Source organism: Cyphomyrmex costatus, unplaced genomic scaffold (genome assembly GCF_001594065.2).
Source record: "Cyphomyrmex costatus isolate MS0001 unplaced genomic scaffold, Ccosl1.0 scaffold193, whole genome shotgun sequence".
Lineage (NCBI taxonomy): Eukaryota > Metazoa > Arthropoda > Insecta > Hymenoptera > Formicidae > Cyphomyrmex > Cyphomyrmex costatus.
This window is the reverse complement of record NW_017275965.1, coordinates 4,457,199-4,483,795: the sequence shown is the minus strand read 5'-3', so window position 1 is coordinate 4,483,795 and position 26,597 is coordinate 4,457,199. Positions and strand designations below refer to the sequence as shown.

At 38.2% G+C, this 26,597-nt stretch overlaps 2 protein-coding genes across 2 annotated transcripts in view; both read right to left on the bottom strand.

The window, feature by feature from the left end:
- Positions 1-7,226: 7,226 nt before the first annotated feature.
- LOC108772887 (tubulin polyglutamylase TTLL4) overlaps positions 7,227-26,597 on the bottom strand; it is a 101,791-nt gene continuing 82,420 nt past the window's right edge. Inside the window, exons 2-4 of the mRNA XM_018538533.1 lie at positions 11,039-11,098; positions 8,518-9,612; positions 7,227-8,235 (exon numbers count right to left, since the gene is read on the bottom strand). Coding sequence (XP_018394035.1) covers positions 7,647-8,235; positions 8,518-9,602 — 1,674 coding nt within the window. The 5' untranslated portion in view covers positions 9,603-9,612; positions 11,039-11,098 and the 3' untranslated portion in view covers positions 7,227-7,646. The remainder of the gene's footprint in view (positions 8,236-8,517; positions 9,613-11,038; positions 11,099-26,597) is intronic.
- Positions 14,659-16,049, bottom strand: LOC108772889 (enhancer of split mbeta protein). The gene has a single exon (XM_018538535.1). The coding sequence runs from the start codon at positions 15,618-15,620 to the stop codon at positions 15,003-15,005; it is 618 nt and encodes a 205-aa protein (XP_018394037.1). The 5' UTR covers positions 15,621-16,049; the 3' UTR covers positions 14,659-15,002.

The following is a 26,597-nucleotide window of genomic DNA, read 5'->3' as shown; positions in this document are numbered from 1 at the left end:
TTGGAATAAAACGACCCGGTTCCACGATTTCTTTGCCAGTTATTTTCTGAACTCTCGTGGGAACGGCTCCCCCGCGTCGGCTCAATCCGTCTGGCAAAAACGTGTCTGCGAATGCAGAAATGTCTGCTCGAAAAAAAAATACACTCGCAATTGGACGACACGACACCCGCACAAGAAGTTCTAGTGCTGGATAAATTTGTCGAATATTAGTATTTAAAAAATATATTTTTCATATTTATATGTCTTTAACTACATTTTGAATCACGTAGAAAAAAATGTTGTAGACTGTCACTCTCAAAATCTTTTGATAAAAGAACTTATGACATTTAAAAATGTATTTTATACAATAAAAAATCTAAAAAGCACAATTAAAAATTAAATAAAGATATTAAATGATGAAAAACGATTTATCCGAGGGTCTAGGTGCTTTTCATGTGACACAACAATGCCGCAATTCATCGATCGCTCCATCAATTGCGGTGCATCGTCGCGGGTCAACGACGAGGCGTCGTTTTCACGAATAACGAAGAATAGCAGAGGGCGAGGCGAATAGGGTTCGGGGTGGCATTCCTCCACGAATACACGCGTGTAGCATGCATGCCGAAAATGGTGGCAGGGGCGGAGCCTTCCTGAGGATTTCTTGGCCGCGGGTTTACATCTATGTCGTGGGGTGAAGAAAGGGGGGTGTTGCGCGCACCCCGCGCTAGCCACCTGACGCACCCCGGCCGTGGGAACCGAACGAAAAACCGTAGGAATCCTCTAGGCATCACCGCGGCGTGTGTGCACGCGTATACACGCGCGCGCTGCGTGCCGGTACGCTCTAATATCACGGTACCCCCAGTTCTGGGGAGAAGTTCCCCCACTTGTGTGGCGAGAGGATCCAAATTACAGTGACGACCCATGCTTTCATACGTTGTCCTAGAGAATTTCTAAAATTTGATTAAGTTTAGCTCTCTTTTCATAGATCGCTTTGAATTGAAATATATATATACATATATATATCCGCGATTTATATATATGTATATATATAACACTTACATATATATTAACATTGTATTACAATTTTAATTATAACCATAGCGCATAAGTTTTATTCTGTGAAAAGAATGGTTTTGCTAAAGTATAATTAAAAAATTTAAAAAGCTAATCATGCTGGTTGTTAAAACTTTTTGAGCATTATTCATTACGCTTAAATATTTTATATAATTATTTTGATTATTCAGTAAAATTATCTCAGATTTACATAAATTTTTAAATACCCCAGAAAAATCGATCTCTTCATGTAGTTTTTAATATAATATCCGTAATATCTTCAGTAATCATTACTTTTTTCCAAACAAAAGAGACTTGTTACAATTAAGAGAGAGATTATGAGAAATTCGTTCCAAAATAAAAATAGGAATTTGTAAATAGAATTGAAGCAGCCGTCAAGTAGGAAACATTTTTATTGCACTCGTTTATCCTGTTGAAACGGTGAAATCGTCGACGCACGCTTCGTGCACGCGCGGCTTATCCGTGTATGGGAATGGGCTGCGTGACAATATTCGTCGGCTGGCTTGGGAAAAGGAGGCAGCGGTTTACGAGCGTACGCGCGCGGCGTGAAAGTATGTGGGAAGTCCATCGTGATTCGAGGGAGCGTCCGGCCTATGCGTAGCCTCGTAATCACGCGTGCACGTCAGCTCGCAAGAGCGAGAAAACCGGAGGAACGACTCTGTCACGCGCCAACGAGAGGAGAAAGAGAGAGAGACGGAGAGAAGAAGAAGAGAGAGAGAGAGAGAGAGAGAGAGAGAGAGAGAGAGAGAGAGAGGCGGAAAGCAACGAAGAAGGAGTCATGACCGAGATTATTGTAATGCTGAAACAATAGTCCTATCTGTATGTACCGAGCGCACCGGCATCGCGCCGAAGGAGAGCGTGCCGCGTCGCACGAGCGCGGCGTGCGCGCAAAATCTACATCTCGCATTATTGCTTGGAGCGACCATGACGTCGCAGGCCGTTGCAGATACTCACAATCTGGATAATTCCGTAATTTCTAGGCTTATTAAAACAAATTGAGCAAAATTAACGTCACAAATATTACATGCAATTTAAAACCGCGTAATTATATACATGTCAATAGACTTGTAAATCAAAACAAAAAAAAAAACATTTCGCGTACCCTTTTCGTTGCTAATTTATTTGTTAAAGGAAAAAAACAATAGCAGCTATACAAGTATTGTAGAATTATTAAAAGCACAAAGTGAAATAAATTATTTTAGTTACTTTACAGTTATAATTATTGCAATTATAAAATAATTTATTCAATTAAGTACATAAATTTTACATAAAATAAAATTTGTATACTAATCACTTGCATAGTTCTTACTACTGTATTTTTTTATATGTGTGCATTGTTTTTTTTCTCCGAATATACAATGCGATACTATAACGATTTCTAATCGTTGCAGATACAATCTACAAGATTCTAGTCTTCACGCGTGACTGCATCGTGAAGGAATAAATCCTCGGCTGCGATCGAAATTTCAAACGGATGGACGAACGGGAGAGATAATCGGGAGACCGCCGTATCTCGAATACGAATTTTGACACGAGGCACGGGAGGAGAACGCGCGCGGAAGCGTGGGAACGGGCACTCTTAAGCCTTCTCAAAACAAAGCACGAGTTAGCTACGTGACGGAGGTGGGGGGCACGCGACGCACCTGACTACCGCGATGCCCCCGCGCCGCTCCACGTGCTCGCATCCGCCCGCACCGCGGCCGTTCCCCTCCCGTACCCCCTGCTCGTACCCCAGTGGCGGCTGCCGGTTTATTAAGTCGTTATCCAGGGTCGAGTACGTTCCTCGAGCGCACAAGCGAGTTTCGCTCGTGCAGAAGTGGTGGAAGACGAATCGCCGTTAATCCGCGATTGATACGCGCACAAATAACAATAAACAATATATAATAGATAATCTCGCCTTTCGTGTCTTATTTTCAGACATCTCTGGCGTAAATATAAATATGAAATATATCATTGAAAATTTTCTTAAAAATATTTAAGATAAAAAAAAAACAGCCAAATAAGCTCCTTATAAATACGTCTACACGTTCGGACGTTTTAAAGCAGCCTCTAAGTAGATGCTCAATATTACGTACAATGATTTTGTATAATATTATCAATGTCTCCTTTAGACGATTTAAAATAAACAATTTGGAGACAACCAATAATATTGATCATCTAGGGGCCGTTTTATCTTCCAGATCTAATGCCAAAATCTATAATAGGTTTTCTACAATGAGTCTTTGTCTAAACTTAAGTTTTAGACGTAAGAAATCGACCAATCACAGTTGAACGTGAGGAGAATAATTGAATATGATTGATCAGTTTCGTATGGCTTAAGACTTAAAGCTCCGGTAATGACTTATTATACAAAGCTCATAATACAATTACTGATGCTGGATCTATAAGACTCGTTTAATTTATATCAATTAAGAGGTACTAATTAATTTCAAGCAATCAAAACGACAACTTGTGTAAAAAAAAAAATGAATATAAGTATATTTAATAAGAATAATCCAAATTCGCAGATATAATGACATAAAAAAAATTTGAATTATTTGAAATTTTTAATAAAGATTTATATTTGAGTAGGTCCAATAGATTTACTGTCAGCTCCAAAGGATTAAAAGAATGTGGATAGAAAAACACAATTACGCGAGACATGATTCCGTGAATAATTGCGTAACACTGGAATGTAACACGTGCCGCAGTTAAATACACGGTAATGTCGAAACTATATACGCTTGTGTAGTAAAGTGATATTAGAATGGCTCGTGGACCGAGAACGGCCTTGGATGATCGTACGAGACTACCTCTATAGTCGAGCCAACGGTCATGATAAATGACACACTAATTATGCACACGTGCGGAGGACATATTGTAATCGCGCTTCACATCGTCACGCGCGGAGTTCACGAACAAGGATCGAACATCTAATCGGCATGGAAAGAATTGAAATCACTATTCATTGATGGTTGCAAATTACTTCACGTCGCTTTTAGAATCCGAATATTCGCAAATTTTCATGTTTTTTTCCATTCTTAATAAAAAAAAAAAAAAAAACACTGATATAGAATAATAAAAGACATGAAAATATATTTTTTTATTGTAGTACGTTCAGAGAAAATGACTTACAGTGGCAGCAAAAAGAACTGTAAAGACAACTGTACAAGATGTAGAATTAAATAAATAGTTGATTAAACTATTTTATAGTTATTGTAATATATTATAAGTACATTCAACTAGGTACATTAATTCAATATATAAACTTGCATATCGCTTTTACAGTTGCTGCTATTACATTTCCTTTGAATAAGTATAGACTGCTATAGAACGATGGCATATATTTTAACTCACATATAATTTGGTCGCTGGAGCGAACGAACTAAATTCTGAACCACGTTTCCACGAAATAACTTTTGATTAGGAATTCAACCGCCGTATCAATTTAATCAAATGACAAAGCGCAATTCGTGCGTATATATACGTATGTGTGTGCGATTTAATGACTCAATTAAGACGATTTTATAATTTCGATTTGATCATCCGAAATGGACCAAAGTGCTTCAAGCACAATTCTTGGAACTGATGTAAAATCATTATTCCGGATATAGTTCGCGCTTTTTCTGGGTCGGATAGAGCCTCGGACGAAAAGTCGGACGCAAGGTAGACAAAGAGTTTTAACCTCGTTAATGGATGGCGATGTAAAAACGTGCGTAACTACCTGTCCCGTATTCCCAACGGCGGGGGTCTCCTTGAGATCTGTCCTCACATAGAAGAAACGGGGTCCTTAGCCTTACGTGCTATCTGCGTTGTGTTGGTTACATAACGCACACGCGGCCACTCGCATGAATGAATACATTCATAAAGACGGGTCCGGCTGGCTTGGCGCGCACGTCACACACATATGCGGGGCTACAATCTCAATAAGAAAATACGTCTATTATGTCGTTACAATAACGATATCAATTCGTTGACCGTCGTGGCACCGAGCGGAGCCCATTGTCTCCAAACGATAGTAGGGTGTCCCCTGACCGGTGCACCATGTAAATCGTCCTCGAATAATTTCGCCTCCGAAATCTGGAGCTCAAGAGTCTCTCAAATCGTTCAAAAGATAATTATTATATTTATTATCAATCATTATTAGAGAGCGTTGATCTTATAATTTTTTTTCAAAGAAAAAAGATAGGAAATGAATTTGATGAAAGTAACGCCAGTATACGTTGTTATTTTCTTCGAATATTTATAAAATAATTTATATTTGACGTAGACCACCAGTTTACATGTTCTATCTTACAATATATAAAAAATATTTCTGTTGCATTCATGTATAAAAAATGTCGAAGGTTAATATTATTTCAAAACATTAATCATCTTCGCGATGTAAGTACTGGTATAATTATCCTTTAGCAAGACGGAAGATTTGAGCGAATCAAACTTCTGTCTTGTCTTCGTTTCTGAAGACAATTGGTTTGGTCACTCTATCACGGATCATACTTCCTCCGGACAAAACTGATATATGATATTTTAAGTGACGGAGTACCCGACCAGTAATTGAATTTAAAGGGCGGAAGCGAAGAAATCTGGTCCCCTTTCGTATTAACCTAATCAAGCGCAGTTGTTGGAACCGCCGACTGTCGCGGTCACAATAGAGACATTAAATTGTCAGTACGGATTTATTAAACCCGGCGTGGTTACAGCCGTGAAACCGCGTAGATCTTGGACGGTTCGTCTCACTGTTATATCTGGCTGTTTGTAACTAACGACTCCGCGTACAGCTGTAAGCTCCAAACGTATGTACATACTTTAAAAAAATGTTACAAATTTATTAATAATATTCAATTAATATTATTAATAATATTTAATTTTACCAATGTAGATTAACTTTAACTTCGATTTAATTTGTTCATTCTATAATTCTTAGAATTAGAAAAAGATAAAAAATCAATCGAATCAAAATTACTATTAATTTATATTGATAAAATTAATTTTAATCTCAATTTAATTTACTCTTTATATCTTTTTCTAGTTGTAAAAATTAAAAAAGATTAATTAAATCGAGATTTAAATTAATCTAAATTGATAGAAGTCAACATTATTAATGAATTTTTTAAATTAATTTTATCAATATAAATTAACTTTAATCTCGGTTAAACTTACTTTTTATCTTTTTTCTTATTTTAAGAATTAAAAAAAGATTTTTAGACAATGTCTATGTTTATTTGTTAATTAAAATTTTGTGAATTTGGATAAATTAAGGAGAAGAGATAGCGAGAGGTCATGTCATTTCTCTGTGTCACCAGAGCAGGTGTCGGGCAACTTTGCTCTTGTTACTGAAAATTACGTACGGTCGCTACACAACAAAAACTCATCGGCGGCTTTGAGTTTTTATTATCGCCACGGCCGAACAACCCTCGTAAGAGTCGCTATTAGGCGTTCAACATTCAGGCGAACATCTCGTCGTTCTCGGTACGATGACTTGTCAACAATTCACCGTGGTAGGTATTCCGTGCGAAATGTCCCCCTTCTTTAGGGCTCTCATGCTTATTTGTTTCTTCTCGTTGAATTTAAGACAAGTTTTTTATCAATACTGAGCTTTTCATACCATATACATTGATTTCGTTAAAGAAATTAAACTGACCGAAGAAATAAATTCACGGCGTCAGTATTTTATTAAATTCATGAATGATAAATTTTGTGTGGGTCTTAAAGTTTTTACGAGTATCTTTAACAATCTTTTACAAAATATAGATATCGTATTAAAACAAAAATAAACAAATAACGTAATTTCTTCGCTTACCTCTATACACGCTTGATTTTGAATCTTCACCTGTAAAGCCTGTTTATAAAATTATTAAGTTAAAACTAAAAATATTCGCAACAAGAGTTGTAATTCAAAATAAATTTCTAATTTATGATTGCTTGAATGTAATTTTGTACAATAATTTTCTTTTTTGATAATAAAATAAAAATAAATTTGTATCTCTAAAATAATTGCAAATTTATTACATTCTAGCCAAACAATTTTTGTTTGAGAAATCTGTTTTTAAACGGGAGAAAGAGGACGAAGGATTATTAATTCGCAAGAGAGGAATGGCTAGTAATGCGGTTTTAATAATCCCGCGTCTAATTAGTGAAAAATCGTTTATTAAAGACAAATTTTATTACAATAAAGTAAATTCGCACAACCGTGGGAAAAGGCACATAATGAATTTGGTCCTTGGTGAACCAACGGACATGGAAATGGTACGTTTACCCGTATACAACAAAGCGCGCATAGCATGCGAAACAAAAAGGATTCCACACGATAAGGCGTCAATAACGGGAATGACGTCGCAGCTCTGCGTCTCTTTGATGTCGGTACCATCGTTGTAAAATGACGTATGAAAAGAAAAAGATTACTATCTAAAACAGTAATGCGCAACCTTTTTTAGGGTTCATTTTCAGAAGGCCATTTTCAGAAATGGATAAAATTTTGCGGACTATACAATGCTTATTTCGTTTGAATAAAATAGAGAACATGATTTAATATTTTTGGCTATGAGTTGATAAACCGCAAAAAATTCACAAATGGGCTCATGCAGCCCACAAATCGCAGGTTGCGCATAACTAATTTAAAAGACTTGTTCTAGGTGATACTTGGTCTTACACAGCTTTTGCAATCGGGAGATTCCCTCCTCCCGATTATCACCGTACTTGGCCTCCCATGCATCAAATAACATATTGTAGTATCTCGGAACATCAAAATACTGCAAATATTGGTGGCTGACGATAGTAGGAAAAATCTTTTCAAAATTTCCTAACTGTGTTAACTCGTCTTCATATGTAATCAAATGTCTTACATCATCAGGAGTAAGATCATCGATTATTTCATCCAGATAATCCTCCCGATTTCTCAAATTTGCGTATAAGGATTGTTTATGACGTTCCTGGTAGCTAAGGGTAGTTCGGTGCAGTTTGTAATCTTGGCACACCGAATCTAACCGATATCTTTGGGCTAGTTTCTCCACTTCCTCCGACGGTATGCATGTGGGCAGTTGGTATCCGGCCATATTAAAGAGGTTTCTAATGAGGGGCCCCTTGACCGCGATGTCGAGAGGCGAGGAAGACTGTAGAGAGGGCGATATATTCACCTCGAGTAACCACGGTCTTCGGTTTTCGTCCAAAATAATATCGATGCCAAAAAGTTCGTAACAACAATACCTTAGGATTTAACAAAATATGTCACATCAGAAGGATATTCAGTGGAATACATAAGCAAAATAGTTACATGAACAATCAATCACATTTCAGCATAGGAAATCGAGCATTTTACCTTAAAATCTTTTAAAAGAAAATATTTACAACATATTAAAATTTTATTTTTTTATTATTTAATTTTGCAACAGTAAAAATCTAAAAAATGTTAGCACTAAACGTATAACAATAAAAAGAATAATTTATTTTATCACAAAATAAATTTAACAATCGTAGAAATCTTCTTACCTTGAAGTTGTATTGGCTCTCGTTAGAGTGTTGATAGAAGATTCGCCAGCTATCATCGTCTTGACGACTATATCCTTTATCGACTTCCATATCTTGGCAACATTTACATTTTCTTGCTCGAGATAGGACCACAGTGTTTTCAGGGTCCACTTGTGACCGGTGCTAGAATCCACGGAGTCGTTACTGGTGTAAGTCGCGCTGGTCTTGTTGATGCTGTAGTTGGTGAGATGCATGAAACGATCGCTGAGGTAGTTAATATCGTCGTTGTACTTGACGGAAGCGAAGCGTACAAGGCCATCTGGATATATGTAAACCTTAAGCGGATTAATGCTGGTGATAAACACGTAGAGTCGCAGATCGAACTTGGCGCCTCGTATTAGCATTGGCCGCGACAGATACTGCTGCACGACGACGGCGCGTTTCTTTGGTATTTGGGACCAGCGGTGGACTACACGGATCCCGGTGCCACGGGCAGACGCCGGCGGTTTAATGATCCATTTCTCTTTGTCGCCATTTTTCTCCCACACCTGGCGGAACATACGCATATCCTGAGGTAGCACGTAGGTGTGCGGCACGAAGCCGAATTCCCGTTTGCCGTACTTCATCATCATCCGGCTAAGATTGCGCCACAGTCGATCCTTCCGGCCGATCTGGAAAGTGCCGGGAAAGTGATTGACCTTCTGCGACTCCTTCAAACTCTTGTAGGAGGTGGACTTCATGTGCTTGCCCCAAGTGCCGCACCAATACCGACATTTTTTCATTAACCGATAACCGGAATTCACAACGGTGCGGCGCACTAATATCGGTGTTACTGTAGTCAGATGCCACTTAAGATGTCTCGTCACTTCGTACGGCAGCGTCGCACTAGTCTTGCTGTCAAAAGACTGAAAGGCGATGTAAGGCGGCACATTATCGAATAGGCTCCTGCGGAAGGGCAGTTTATTCCGTTTGTCACCATCGATCGATAGCAGATCCCCGTCGATATCGAGATCAGGCACGCTCTCCTCATCGTACTGAGTCTCGGCGCCATCAGTGCTGCTCGCAATACTACTAGTTTCGTGCTGATTATATACGATTACATCCATCTCGAATAACCTGCAACACATAGGGGGAACAAAGGATTCGTCATGACGGACGGCAATTTAACTCTGACACTTCGAGTGATTCAACATCCTTTACATTTGTACATCGGTATCTCTTTAACTCTTTAAACAATCTTGTTTCAAATAACGGTAACAACGAATCAATGCAATTACGTAATTTGTAATCGTAAAATCATGTTAATTCGCTGCTGTCGTAATGTGGACCTCTTTAAACAATTAAGGTACCAATGAATACCGTTAATACGGTACAGAATACCGCTACCGAACATCTCCAAGAAGCGGAATTGTTAGAGACGAACATGTCACGGCCTGTTAAGAATTACAATTTGCTATGATTGACTGAGCTTCATGTATACATATGTCGACTTAATTACCGAAACATTCCGATCATATCGTTATTATTGTTGTTATAAAGAGATACTTTCTGGAAATTTTCACCGCAATTATAAAGTATGACCAGTTTCCTCAGACCTTAGGGGCATGATTGAGCAGCATCGTAGTGGCCGCTACTTATATAGATATATTATAAATATATTGTAAGATATATATTCATATATATGTGTAACCACAAGTTATTAGTTACAAGCAGCTGCAGATAAAATCGACTTACTTATTGCAGAAGCAAGATTAATGTGTAAAACTCGATTAAAATTCAATTTCGCCAGTAGCCACGTTAACTTGAACGAAACTTTTGCCAGAAAATTTTCTCTCCGAAAAATACCTTATCGCTGTATTCTATCTTAAATCCCGTTTAACTCTACAATGTAAAATGCTTAATATAAACAACTCCACAAAGCAAAAACTGTTACTTTTACCTACTTTTTTAATTGATAAAAAATAAGTCTTACTTACATCAATTTTTATGAAAAAAATCACAAAAATTTTCAAAAATTCTTACAAAACATGCTTTGGATATTCTTTATCATTGTGTATTTGATAAAAATATTGACTTGAAATTTCATGTAATATTTTTTTGAGAATTATATAATGGGTATTTTTAATTATTATACGTATATTTGACAAAATTATTTGTAAATTTAATATATTTTTCTTGAAAAAAAAAGAAAAAAAAAGAATAGTTTGTTGAATTTATATTCGTTAATCGATCTTCCGAACGTTTAATAAAAAAGTTGCATAGTAAGACAACGTCAATATATGATATGATGAGAATCATAAAAATTGAAGGTCACAAAATATAATGCTGCAAAACATAAAGCTATAAAATGTTATTATCGCACTGGCAATTACATCGCTGAGCAATTTCTGCATAACAGCAGCCACGGAGTGAGACCGATCCGTCTAGACCGAATAATGACGCTTCGCGATCGCATCAATGCATGACATAAGCATCTTTATACGTATTAGAAAATAGCACGTGCACGAACGTAAGAGAGATTTGTAAAAGGGAAGGTACATACCAATCTGTACTATTCAAATGCCAACAGCTGTCAGCATTATGACGACAAGGCCACAAACACCTGAAACATAACAATTAATTCGCGATTATTACAATTGCCGAGAGATCGTAATGATGGATTCTCAGAAAAGGATACCCTTCATACTTTCATTGATAACGAGAATTAACATTTCCTTGTAACATGTATGGGAATGTATTTGTGGGGAAAACATTTTGAGAAACGCACGCAAAAACATGGAAGTAATAATATCTTCTTAACCGATCTTAAAAAAAAATTACTGATGTGTAATTGCGAAATCGTGAAGTTAAATACCGCGAAAAAATAACAGAAGTATTTACACCATAGCAACAATTTACGTTTCGATAGACCATTACGGATAATTTATAAGTTGAAAAATCGTCGAAATTTGAACTACCGGCAAACGTCGACTTGCATTTCACAATCTTATGCAACCACGTTTATCCCAACTTTCTAAGCATATTTTCAATATTTCATACATGATTAGGACGTTTGTGTTGCGTTAGTGTATTCCATTTTAATTTGATGCATCGTTTATTCTGCTTATTTTTATATATTTTATTATTATTTAAAAGACAAATAAAGATATAAAAAAATAATTATCTAACGATTTCTTTTGATTATTCAATTTTTATAACACGTTTTAGTTAATTCTGTTAAAAACAATTTTTTATTAATGATTTGGACACGATGTTATGTCTCGTTACATTTAAACATGTGAATTAACGAGCGGCTTGTACATCTCAATAATTGCGACTGCAATCATTCGCATGCGAGTAGTGCGCTTGTCAGTTACACATTGCGCTTGAATGAGAAGTCGGGACACGTCTGTTCGCGTGCGAAGCGATAAAATTTTGTTGTACAAAATTTTTAAAGAAACAGTATTGTGGAAGCAATAAAACAATTACTGCTGCAATTTATATTACTATAATAGAAACATCGCTCGTCTTACTTTTTATTCATGAGAATTAACTTTTTGTTTCTAAAATTAGTTGTAACTTTCTATTTGTAACAATTTAAAGAACTAGTCTTTTCTTTCAATGCGGAAAAAAAGTCTCCAATATGAAAATTTCTCAAATTTTTCTGACAAGACACTGTTCATAAGATACGATGAAACACACGAACTCGAAGATAGAAAAATATTTATTCTATAGTAAATTCTCTGCACCAAGCGTCAACTTATCTCACACAATTAACAATCATAAAGCTAAAGTTACGACACATCACCTTTAATGATAAGTTTGCGGAAAGGTATAGAAGAATATGCATATTGCAGAGACCGTGAAACGTATAAGCGCGATGATAGACATCAGGATGCAGATGTGCGAGTATGCGGCGGTTAAATATAAAAAGCGAGAGCTGTCAATTAATTCGCCGCCGCGAAACGCATGTTAAGTAAATATACCGGCCACCGTGTGGCAATTAAATACTCGTTATCGATCGCGCGGTCGCCGGAACACGGTAGTACATTAATCGGAAAGTAAGACAGGGGACTCGCGGAGAAGAAAGAGTTAATTTTCTTTCGTGTCCCACTTACGTAAAATCAAATTAACGCGACGCTTTAAAAATACAACCAGAACGGAAGACTCGAAAAAGTGTGAAAGCGTTGCGCCCATCGATCGCCACGATTGATCGATGACTTTTGGGACAATCCATTCACTTATTTTTTCTGCAGATCATTCCTCCTTTTAAATTCTAAATCATGATTTCAAATCAAACCATTTGATTCAATTTAAACTACATTAACAAATATATTAAATATTTCTATGACCGTAATTGATAAACAATAATAAACTAGAAGAAGAAGCCTATAACGGTTTTAAACTACATTAATTAATATTGGAGAGAAATAGAGTTTTCTAATGAAAATAATTACTTCATGAGGTTTGGGTCAACCGGAAAAAAAAAAGCGAGAGCAAGATTACTCTTCCTGTGGAGTGTGTGTACGAAACAGACATTGTGTTTTTGACGCCCGTGGAGAATGAAGGAAATTGATTAAATCGTGTTTTAAGACTGGGATGCAAGAAAGCTCTCGTATTAAGTCGCATAAGATGCATTAATATTCATGTGTCAGTTTCGCCACCTCCGGGTATGGTACCCGGACGGCTATGGCAGGTGACAGGCGGTTTTCGATTTCTTGCAATGTCGCATGGCGCGATTAAAGTCGCCGGCCAAACATTGCAGCCTTTTGCATGCGCCGAAGGTGACTTGCTGTAGCGTTTTCGTTGCAGTGCTGTGCAATTTGAGGCGATTTAATCTTATTGCATCCCCTGTACCGTAACTTCCGTGATTTTTTGGCGACACAAGAACAGGCAAGACCGTATCTTTATAATTGGATATGGACATAAGAATTACGAAAATATAATGAAATACGAAACACATTTTCCGCCTTTTCTTTTAATGATAAATTACGTCTCTTCCACTATTTATGACTTTAGTAATTTTATAATACAGCTTTGCGTTAACAAGATATATTTAATGCCAATATTCCAAAGTTACATCCCATGAATATTTATTATGTATCATATATACGTACATACTCGATTTATTTTATATAAAATAAAAAGATATCCCAAAAGATAACTTTTTTATCTATAGATCAAACAACTAATTTCGTAATTGCGAAAATACGATCTGCGATATATATCTAATCTTGATCGTTATTTTCAAAATTTATAAATATAGTAAAAGGTTAATCAAATCCGTTTAAATCAAGCAAAATCGGTTACTAATTGAACTATACAAATTATGTTTGTATATGCTGAATGCTTTTAGATCAAATTAATAAACATTTATAATAATTGTGAAAGAATGTAAATAGCACCTTTTTTTATATTTCGAAATATGTTTACTGACTCTTTTTCCTTCGTTAAATTAAATTATATTTTACATAAATATATTAAATATCTCAATCACAAAATACGATTTGTGATATCCTGCGATATCTAATGTTGACCGTTACTTTTAAAATTCAATAATAAAATAAAAGATTAATTAAAACCATTATCGAAAATCGAGAAAAATCTATAACTATGTTAAATTATGCAAATTATTTTTGTATAACATATTCTACAAAATGCTTTTTAAATTAATAAATAATTAAATTAATGAATCAAAATAAATGTCAATCTCAACTTTTCTCTTTTTATATTTATTGACTCTTTTTCACTATTATCAGCTTAAATGTAAACATTGATTTATTATTAAATCAATAAAAAACTTGTAATAGATCTTTTCTCTTTTGTTTTCATTTAATTGGCTTACACCTATAATAATTTGCACAAATAAGTATATATATTACACTTCGACATGATAAATTTATGAATTTTTAAATCCAATAATTCATTTTAAATTCTACTCGTATAAACAAGAATGTGTGCGTACTCTTTGAATGAAATAGCGTTTTTCGCTGTATCATATAGCCTTTTCATATACTTATGATTCTATCGTTATAAGAAGATATAAAGAAGAGAAGGATGCGGAATACATTGTGTGGGTGATGATTTAATATCGTTTATCATTGAAACAAGACGTTTATTGATGATGATGATGATGATATTGTCCGACGGCCTCAACGGAGACGCCGGACAGCATTACGTCGAAAAAGATTCTTAAACATAACAAGTTAACATCTATATAATAGTCGCTATGTTTTACAAGAAAATAGTCATCTCAGGTACAAAATGGAACCCTATCACAGACGTCACTTAAAGCTTTAATCACCTATGTACATGCGACCAAGTAAACCGCGTAAAGAAGTAAAAGTTCTCAAAGAATTTTCAATGAGGCTTCGCAAAAGTTTCTTTTGGAAGACAGCGATTTGTCGTTTTCCTCCTCGCGAGACGTCATTCAGCGGGAAGATCCTTCGTCATTGGATTGTCCGTCTCGATCACTTCGTCTGCTCCGGAGATCTCAGGATGATGTTCATCGTCGTTCGATTGCCTCATCACCAGGGTCTCCAGACTGCGTTGGAAGACTCAGAAGACTCACCGGACGAACTCGCGACACTCACAGGGCTCTGCGGAGGAGTGTACACGTTCTGGGGCACATTCGTCTGGCTCGTCGGCGCTTGAGTCGTCTTCGCCACAGCCGCCGAGGTTGCCGTCGGCAGCGCATGCTTAGCGTTAGCTGGACCCTCCAATCGTCGAAGACAGCCACCGAGGTGTCGCATGAGCTGAGCACCCGCAGCGGGATGCACCGCTGCAGCAACCGGCGTCGACAGGAAGGTTGATACCTCCTGGGCACACTGGGTGAAGCCATCGCGAAATCGGTCGGCGTAGCTATTCTCCGGTGTGAGTGTGAGTCTCCTGGCGGCGCGTAGCGTGTGAAGATGACGCACCGTCAACTCGAGAATGTCTGCCTTTTCAAGCTTCGCCACGTTCTCACCCTCAGCCTGCAGCGCGGTGACCATCAGGTCCTTCAGCTCGTCCAGGCAACGATTGATGCGGGCACGTCGCTTGCGCTCCAACATCGGCTTCATCACCTTGCGGTACTGATAAGTGCGCGACACTGGTTCCTCGTACTCCATGCCGCTGACCGGCGTGTAACCCGTGTGCGGTGACATGATCACACTTTATATTGTCACTGGTCACAAAACAAGGGATAACTGAGTCCAGTGAGAGTGGATTCTCTTGCGGATGTCCTGCGTTGGTTTCGGACCAAATCACCGATCGACGATCCGATCAAGGCTCTACTAGAAGAATCCACAGTGCTGTCTCGTTAACGTGTATCTCGTAATCGGTTCGAAATCGAAAGCACAGTTGAAAACGTTTGACGTTTATATTACTCTTTATCCGAATAGTACTGTCTCGCTGTTCTCGGAGTGCCGAGAGAGAGAGAGAGAGTGCGTCTGAGTCCGTACGTATTCGTGACGGTTCTGAGCCGCTGGTGGGGTACAACCCGTTATTTATATGCCGCGTGATGCCCCACCCGTGCCGCCGTCGTCCTGAGCCCCACAGCTGGGTGACGGAGGGGTCCGAGGGGCACGGTGTGCTGAACCCTGCAGCCCGCGTGCACGGCCAGCCAGCAGCAGCCGTGGCGTATCGTGGGAAGCTCGCGGGCCGGAGCGTTCCCACAGATCGGGGGGCCTGTTGGGGCCTGCACAGGTTCTGTGCCGCTTAACGCCTGCCGGGCCGAGGAGGGGGGGCCCTCCTTGCGAGCAAAGAGCGCGAGCGTGCGCTCGCGCGCGCGCACGGGAGGGGACACTTCGCTCACCGAGAACACACCTGCACGCGGTGCCCTAGCACGACACGACGCGCCAAACCCGCGCCGAGAAACACGGGCGAGAGGCGAGAAGAGGAGAGCACACGCCACGACGCGCGACCAGCACGAGGACGACTCGCGCGATCCGTCGCGCGGTAGAGCGGCGCGAGCCTCGATCCTCGCGCGCCGGAGGTAAAGATTATCGCGATTGAATCTACGAAGGACGCCGCTTCGCGAGGGTATGGGCTAGATTGAAACGTAGCGAGAGAAAACGAACTTTCTCGCGCGATTTTCGAGTCATTTGTAGATATCATTTGCCGATCGTTTGTGATTTTCAACGACTGATATGCATTCTGTTGTAAATGTTATACAGCTTCATTCAATATTATATAAATGAAACTGATTTTATATATGAAAGGTAAGATGTGGTAACTTTAAAAGTTACTACAAAACGATCAATTTAGAAATTAAGCATAGCGAGAAAAATATAATTTTTATTATATCAGATGAAGTCTTCTAATCAGAAGTTAACTAGAAAATGAAAAACTGGGCTTAAGAAACGCTGCATCTATAGATATATCTTAATAATCGTCGTGCGTTTTCACTCAATTTATTATACACTGAAATATAAAAATCTAGAGAAACGTCTGTAAGAGGAGTGTTTACTCGATCGTGCCTGCGGACTAAGATAACGATGTTTTCAATCGGTGAAACAATATTTATAGGACATCTAAACATCGCTGTTGGTTGGCGCGTCCGTGCTCGAGGCACATGACACTTGTTGATTTACCGGATTACCACCGACGTGGTACACGTGCACGCGCGTGTCGGCAGCACTCCCGGCACTTCCTCGGAGTGAATCACGTCTTGGCGAGTAACGCCGTGTCGTAGACTGGACCATTTTGCGTTCCTCTTCGCGTAAAATGGAAATAAACATCACGTACGCGGCTCGCCCACGTTTGTTTCATCGCGATTATAGTTCCATCGAGATCATCTGTATATAGCTTGCTTTTGTTACGTTACGTCATACAAACTGGAAACGTATAAAAATTTCTTAAGGAAAAAATTCTTATGAAGTTTTAATGACTGAGTCTCTTCTATATGGCAGTTTTATCTAGAGAGATGACAGACAGTGTCGTTGGACGAATTTTAGCCATAAATACTCTTCAGCGTAGGAAAAAAATTCTGATATCCTCTATCCAGTTGAATCACCTTTCTATTCTGCGATGAAAAAATTCTGTGGATGTATCCTTTTTAGCCAGTATATTCTTTGAATATTTAACTATAATTAACTAACCCCTATGATCTCTTCCTGCTCTTAAAAGATTCGCGTAACTTGAGAGAATTTTGCATATATTCCACTCGAGATCAGTCCGATACTAGAAAATCTCTCGAGGGTTTCTGACAACCGGTTCCGGTGCAATCGGAGCGGGGACCAGGAGCCGATGTTTTGAATTATAAACGTACGTTCTTAATGATCCGCCCATTCTCGGACTCGGACGAGCTTCGCTTGTGGGACTTAACGAGGTGTTTAGCCCTTTTGGAAGCCGATACCCCAAACAAGGCCCCGCTGAGTGGGCCGGCTGAGTATTTACGAGCCTTTGGGTCTAAACGCAAAGGTAGCTAGTCGCTTCGAAGGCGTTCGCGCGCGCTCGATCCGGATATTACTACGATGTGTCGTATTCATGAAAAGAAAAAGAAAAATCTGCTTTTTCAGGCATGCGATCGTCGCTTAATCGCCGATCTGTTCGTGATTGCAACGGAAATTGATACCAGAGGAACTTCGTCGCAGGAATTTTTAGGACTCAAGAAGTTATCCTCCTCTTCGAAGAGGTTCGCTATAATACTGTATCTTTGTAAGTAAGAATCTTCTGGTAGGAGATAAGTTTGGCCTCCATCTTAAGAGGCTGCGTTAGTCACTAAAAACTCTTCACAAAAAGATAGCGTGAACTTAAAGATAATATTTTAGAATAGTTTCCTGTAACAACAAAGCCCACTTTTGCTCTTTCTTCGTTTTAAACGAGATATCACTGAATGTTATTCTCTCTGTCAGTACTTAACAATGAGAAGTAATACAAAAAATGTGTAACAGTTCTGTTATGAAGATAATATATTTTAAAATAACTTATCGTAATAACAAAGTCTACTTTCCCTCTTTAATTCTATTTTTTAAACACACTAAATATTATTCTCTTATAGCCAACAAAAAATAATATAAAAATATGTGTTGCAATTTCTACGATATCCCTTAGATAAAATTTTTCTTACATTATTTTCAGCAGTTATCTTCGTTTCCGTATTGCACAATTATACAGATCGAAACACTCCTCTCGTGGACATTTAACTGCGATACAAGAGGCTTCAAGAAAATTTTCTCAAAACGCTCGCGACATATATCAGCTTATTCTGGCAAAATGCCAGGGCTTCTAGATAGGCTTGAGCAATTTCGTCAGTCCATGCGTGTGTCATGTATTTATTAATAACCCTCTAGTAGCAAGGTGGACTTTTAGAACATACCTATGTACAGATTGAGTCGTTTTTTCTAATCAATAAAATAGGTTAACAAAATAACACATTTTCTTTTTCTGTTTATTTATAAATAAAAAATATAATAAAATTTACTGATTTTAAATAATTATAGTAAAATATAAAATGTTTTGAATGACGAAACTATAGATCGCACCCTATCTCAACCCTATTTAAAGGATTAATCTTTGTATTCTATTAATCTGAGCACGATCCACATTACGTGTCTCTTACCTCTCGATTCAAACTATCTCTTTATCTTTCTCTCTCCCTCTTTTGCTATGTCTTATTTATCATTATCAATTCCCCTTTTGAATCATAGTTTCTGCGCGTTAAGTACATGCGTCGAACGGACGAAAATAAGGCAGGAGCGACCGCGCGCCGGTAGAAGACCGGTAGGATAATTACATTGATTGGTCATACAGGCCGGATGCGGCGGTACGCGCGCGCGTACGCCAGTTAAAGCCCCGACGAAACGAGCGTTATCCGCGCCGATGCGGCGCTACCGCTGGGACACCGGGTACATACATATTACTGCCCCACGTTAACAACTTGTTACGCCCGCTCACCATCGGCGGCGAATGAAATGAACGTTGATATTCTCGTGGCGGGAACGCGCCCTTATGTGATCCCCGACGATGAAGTTCATAATACGTTTCTGGGTACGATGATGGATTTTTTTTGCACTGTCGATCGGTCTGCAGCAAATCGTGCGCTTCCTTCATCGAGAGATCGAGGAAGTCTTGACCTCAAGAGCAAGGGAGAGAAAGAGAGGGGAGAAACAGGAAAAAAAAACAGATACGTTGGGATTTGTCGTAATTCGCATTAACATTACACGTGACCGTTAAGTCGACATTTTGGTTGTATAACAGGTTTGTCAAGCATATTAATTAGCTATGCGAGATGGTCAAATTATAAGGTTTCCGAAATTTTTTTGAACACTCGAGAAGTCCTGCATCTGACATTTAACTGATCCGATTGGCATGATAAGCGCGATAAGCGGAAGATCGGCATGACGTTAATTAAGTATAGCATTGAAGCATGCATGAGCGATGGGGGGTATTATTATCATGATATGATAATATATAATAATGTTAATAATTAGAATGCATAATATTAATTTGTAATTTAATTTTCATAATGATACTTATAGTGTTTCTTTAACTGCTAATTTTTCTAATAAAGCTGTATAACTTATTTTTCTTAACCATATTAAAGCAAGTTACGATTTAATACTTATTCAAAATATGAATTTGGCTATTTAATATCAAAAAATTCTGATAACATGTTGATAAAGAGGAAAAAAGACAACAATAATATTTATAAAATCTCAGCTACGCACGTGTTAAATAATCTCTAACTATACGCTGCTTGCGCAAATAGCAATTAATCGACTATTTTCATTTAAAGACAAACATTGATTATCTGCTATTATTAGTCAAATATATCACAGAGCGATGTGCAAGAAGTATACACATAGAGCAATAATCGACCGCGTCTCGTAAAAAAATGTAGAAAAGATATTCCAGGAAATAATCAAGCCGGCGGGCTTGTTTAAACATTACGGCTTATAATTTATTATTAATCGGTATCAATGAAGTAACGTGAATTATAACAGCCGAGACTTTATTCCTCTCCTGCCTTCGAACCGCATAAAGCAAAGCAGTATAAATAAACGATCAACGTATTTTCCCCAGGCTAAAGCAACAATCCTCGATCCCATCACTCCGAGCTACAGTAATATTTACCGAATCCAAAGTCTCTTCAAGGGGGTTTTCTCGACACTCCTCGACCTCCTCGTGCTCCGCTTCGACGTGCCCGAGCCTCTTCACGCTCCTTCCCAGCGACCCCGTCTGTCGGCACGTAGGAAGATACGAGGTCGTCGATGCTAATTCGTCGGAACACTTCCGCGGAACAGACCTCTACTTCTTAAAGACGGCGGCCTCTTCTCTCCCTATTTACCATGTTCCCTATCCTCAATCCCTCCCTTCTCATGGTCGTCCATCATTTCTTTCCATCCCTTTACTGACGAGATTCTGTCCGTCTCTTTTCTCCTCGGCGTAGAATGGGTAGCCTCGCCTCCGAAATTCTTCCGGTTGTATACTCTTGGCTCGTGCTACGGAACGTGGGAATGTTCTCAGGCCTGGAAGCCGACCCCACCACACGGTGGAAACACGCGTTGCAACGGACCGCATGCGGTGTGCGCAGTGATGGGGTCGAGCGGGAATTCTCGTGCAAGCTTTACCTCTGACTATCGATCGGCAAATTGTTCGAATTAAACCCGAATACGTGTCGAATCTTGTGTGTATCCAAAATGAAAATAATAAGTACAACTAGTGTGAGTATACTGAAAAAAATTACTAAACCTCTTATATATTTTTTTTAATAATACTAAATATTTTCTTATAGTAAATTAATTAGTGTTCACGGATTCAGTATACTTTAAATTAATATATATTTGTTCGAAATTAACGTAATCAAACTTTTTCTTTATTTTGAAGATTAAAAATCTTAGAAATAAAGATGTAATTTAAAATTATGTAAAGTTGAATATATTTATCATAAACAAATTTTCACACCATATTTGAAGAAAATGATAGGGTCTACTAGACTCGCCGATTAGAGTTAAGAATTTATTTTTAAGAAAATTAATCTATTACAATTATACTCCAAGAAACTCAGTTTTTATAGTTTCATTCAAGTATACGATTATGAACGTCTCTTATGACACAAAAATTTAGCACACATTAAAATATATAATATCTACATGTAGTTTTTGTACTTATTGCCAACTCGCCGAGTTCTCCAGCACGACATCAGTTTCACCCCATCGCTAGGTTGGCGTACACGAATGTGGCGTATTGCGTGCGTGTGCGGGACGCGTACACACGCACGGGCGCACTCCTCCTCACTGATCTCATTGTGCGTCGTGAGGTCCTCTTTGTGAGAGGAGGAGGCAACCAGCCGGTAATGTAACCTTAGCACTGCCCCATCGCCGCGTTGTGCACATAATGCGGAGGCTATTGTACGCAGCACGGGCCACATTGTTGTCCGCATCTTGCAGGTACCCTATAACGCCGACGGCGTTGTTGAGGGAGCCGTCCACGTCGTTCTCTCTTTCCTTTTTTCCTTCGCAGCTACCACGTTTCTTCTTCTTCGCGAGCTCGTTCTCGTGGCGAATTACGCCGGTATCCTTGGAGTAGGTCGCGAGACCGGTATAATATACCGTGGTAATATATTAATACTCTTTTTGTAATGGGATTGAATGATCGCGACAAGACAGCCATATATGGATAAAAGGAATGTTTCCTGCTGATTTTATACAAGCATTGTTATTTAAAAAAATCGCGTAGAACGTACCATTGATTTACGAATAATAAAAAATTACTTTATTATTAGATTTAATAATCGCGCGTGAAGTTAAATTTAAAAATCACTTATATAGTATATCAAGTTTGAATGTATAAACTAAAAATTAATTTTCTGTTAATAAGGATATTTTCCAATGTTAAAAATCTTTAATTTCACAAATCATTTACAAGTTGGTATTCATAAGCCATTCTCATTTCAAAACCGTTTTAAGTAATGTCTTAATTCTTACTACAGCTCTCTGATTGATTCATAAGATCTTAAGAGACTGTACTTAAGACAGTCTTAAATATAAGAATCGACTATTAATACTAGTCATAGAATAAGAAATAAAATAAACAACGAGCTTTATGCTTCCACTTCACTACGTAAATATATAATTTATAAGTAAATTTACGTACGTAACTTCATCCTCCTTATCTATATTAAATATTTAAATATAATATATAATATTAATATAATCTTCATAAATAAAGATAACAAATTATTCTGATGATGCGAAAATAATATTGTATTATTTCTTGTTGTCAACACCATCAGATAATTGAGTATAACTTTTCAAATTAAAGTGTTCAACGAAAGCCCTGCTAATAATATGTTTGGTGCCAGCTGCAACCTTGACGACATTATTGCAACTCAATAAACTTTATAAGAATTGTAGCCTATTAAAACAACGTTGATATAAATAAAAACATTCTCATTAAAACGAAACAGATCGTTCTTGCCCGCATACTGTATTATCTGTGCATTAACAAAAAATATAATTATCATATTATATTTTTCTTCGTTTTTTTCCCTTATATTTCTGCATATTTAGCCTTGCTTCAATAATTCTTCATTGCATTAAATAATACCAAACCTGAATATTAAAGACCATTATAAAGTTAGAGAGTGGCGGAGCTGCAGAGATCTAAATCGTAAAATAAAATAAATCGCAAAAGTGGATCGCGATAACATCCTTCAAGTATTCCGCTGGCTGATCGTAAATTTCGAATTATGCGTTTCATTATATTCAAAGCATGATTTTATGACTTTTGCGCACGCACACAAATTACGTCGAATGGAGGCGAGATTTTTAACCTTATGAAAGCGTTCTCGCATTCAGTTTGCTTCTTCGCATCTCTTTAGGCAAAAGTCTGCCGAGTGTCTTTTTAAACGTCTCATTACCGCCCCAATTACGCGCTTGCATTTAGCATAAAATTAACAGCGATATCAGTAACATGGTTAAAAGCGAATTTCAGGTTCCAACGAATACATCAGACCCATCTAATTATCAGCAGCGGGACGCATGTCACGATTAATAAAGCCCGTCTACATCTCGTATCGTGCAATTCGCCGACACTTTCGGCGTCTCAAAGAACCTCCATCATGGAAGAAATCAGAATCACGTCCGTTTATTTTCGCGCGTCGCGATTACTTCGGGCTTCTGCAATTTCGCCGCGTGTTTCTTATTTCATTTCGCGCGGAGTTACGCGTCTGGACAAGGTGGCACAAGTCTCGCCTGTATTTTGCGAGGAGGCATTTTTCACCGTTTATCTTTATCTTGCCTTCATTGTGCATCCTTCTCGCGGTCGCACCATGATTCCCGTCTCACTTGTGCCACTCTGTGCATAGTGTTTACGTCGCACGCTGCCTACATTATTCTAACATCGGTCGCCAGCGGCAACGTCCGTCACTTTTCCGTCTTTTTGCCGAACTTCTTCTACGTCTTCTTCACGTGCTCCTCGAGGAATCTACCGCGGCAGAATTCCCTCGCGCTACATTTGAATAATTATACTACGCGCGCGATGAAGTCAAAAATCGGCAAGTTATTAATCTCGAAATACTACCGCGCGAGTCTTCAAAGCTTAGACTGTAATTTTTATCGGGCGAGACAGTCGCGGCGATTATGCGAAACTTCATGTTTCCTCAGACAGGAGAAAGTGCGAATGAAGCTCTCCTCGACGTTGTTACCAGCTTGTCTCATTGAAAGTCATCGTACGCGATTACATTCATTTAAGAAAGCCTGTAAAATGAAAGTGACACTTCTGTGAAACTTCCAGTTATTAATGGTGTACATCTGATTCTCTCTGTCGCGTGTTGTCCCATCGAGGGACGAACTCTGTGAGAGTGTTCCGAAAATATTTATCTTAATATACAACCTTGGTAATCAGTATAAAACAATTTCAATTTCTTGCATTTTCTTGGAACAGGCGATAATAAGAGCGAAAGAAGGATTAACAAAATATTAAATATAGGATGAATGCCCGTTTCCATCACTAGATTAATTTTAATCTCGGTTCAACTTACTTTTCATCTTCTTATAACTCTCAGAATTAGAACAAGATAACGAGTTAACCCAAATTAAAATTAATAAACTACATTGAGATGAAACGGGCATAAAAGAAACATCGATTTTACGTAACTGAAGAAGACTAAATAAGCCAAAACATTTTGTACACGATATGACAATAAACTGAATTATAATCTATAACATCAATTATTAATGCTCGTTATAGACAACGATTCTAATTAAGCATATTTTGAAAAATATTAAATTGTTATAAAAAAATAATTTTTTTCAACAAAACCGCAGTTTTTTAATTTATTTTTCGTCAGATATAAAAGGTTTATGTCGTTTTAGGCCAAGGCTGTGTAATTTATCTTGGTATTTGCAATTAAATCGAAAAACACAAAAGTGTTCCAGAAAGGTGTAAACGCAAAAACTTTGATACGATTCTTCGATATGGGCAGGATAATTATTATGCTGACGTTAATTCGTTACGGATCTCGAACGTGTGCTTCGCTACATAAAATAGTGGCATGCTTTAAATCATCTTACGCGTCGGCTACGTATATTCTGCGGATTCCGCAGACAGCGTGTACGTCCAATCGTAATTAAGGCCGCGAAGTCTTCCACTTCTTCGCTTGCTTCGTCACTCTTCTCATACTTATCTTTCCCCTCCCCCTCCTCCGAGCTCGGCTTACCGCTGGGCTAATGTAGGATCAAGAGTTACCTTTTACGCCCGGCCAGTAATAACTCTCATCGTTTTTCACATGCTACAATGTTGAAGTCGTGTTCGTGACGTGTACGCCTTACGTGCCAGCTGCGAAAATCTTTTTATGTGGATATACCGATCCCCGTAGACTGCCGCGAGGCATTAAACGAGCCTTTAATTACCGGTGTTAATCTTTTTTTCCGATGTTAATACATGAATTACGATCTTTCATAGAATTAAGGACTATCACGCGTCGTCTTCAATGGCAATTGTCAGAGGTAGGATACGTGTCGTTGAACCTTTTCTATCTGGAAGAACTAGTTCTCGTTTCGACACGTCGGTCGCTTCAGGCGAGTGTCAGTCACGTGTCTTTCAACGGTGTGAGCACAACTTCCAGTGCATTTGATACAAGCAAAACAACATCGGTAGCCGCAGTTCACCCTGACGCAGACAGCATTTCATTGGGCTGAGTAACGCAGTCCAAACACTCACCCGGAATTCCAGAGAAGCTTATCACGCGACGAAACAATCGCCTTCCGCTCCAAGCAAATTGCATGAATGAACGACGAAGTTATCGCTATACGTTCGAGAATGTGAAATCAAACAGCTAGTCAATTTGCTATCGATTGAGTAACACAACACTTGCCTATGTTACGTGTACAAACGTCAGCAATAACAACGTCATAATGTCTTACAAGCAAAAATTTACTTGATACAAGTTTGATGAAAAAGAACAGTTTTATTGAAATATCTAGAAATTTAGCTGGATACAAATTTGAAAATAATTTTTTTGAACCATCAAAATAAATATGTAGAAGTCTTAAACATTTTGATAATAATACTGCAAAACATTTTCACTTTCTATATATAACATCTAAATTGAATGTTTAACATATTATTTTAACGATCCAAACAAAATTATTTTCAAATCGATATCTAATTGTTAAATTTTTAGCAAAATCATTCTTGTAAGAATATAACATTCTACGTTTCCAATTAATGCTTTGATGCTTTAATTAGATTTTTTGCTGTTATAAGAATTCAATAATTATCTTACAAAATTGATAACATGAATCAATATTCATCTGCAGATTTATTCTCTCTCTCTCTCTCTTTCTCTCGCTCACTAAACTGTACAATATTGTATTTTAAAAAATATCAATTTTAAATTAATTACATTTCCATTTACGGTTTATAGTGTGCTGAATATGATTGGGTCTGAGTACTTATGTAAGAAAAATCGCATCGTGTTCATCACCAGCGAGCTTCGTGTCGTACGCCCAACGTGGTCGATTTACGGAAGGCCGATACGACCGACAGGCTCACAGCGATTAATCGAGCTCGTGCTGATGGGACGGAGTGCCTGCGCGCGCGACCGAGCTTACGTAAGGCTGACAGGCTTTACTGCTCAATCTGGCCGATGAGGTGAAAGTCGTCGAGGATGGTGCCGCGAGGAAATGAGTTTA

Coding starts and splice junctions, on each gene's coding strand:
- LOC108772889 (XM_018538535.1), bottom strand. CDS start 15,620: ATGTCACCGCACACGGGTTACACGCCGGTCAGCGGCATGGAGTACGAG.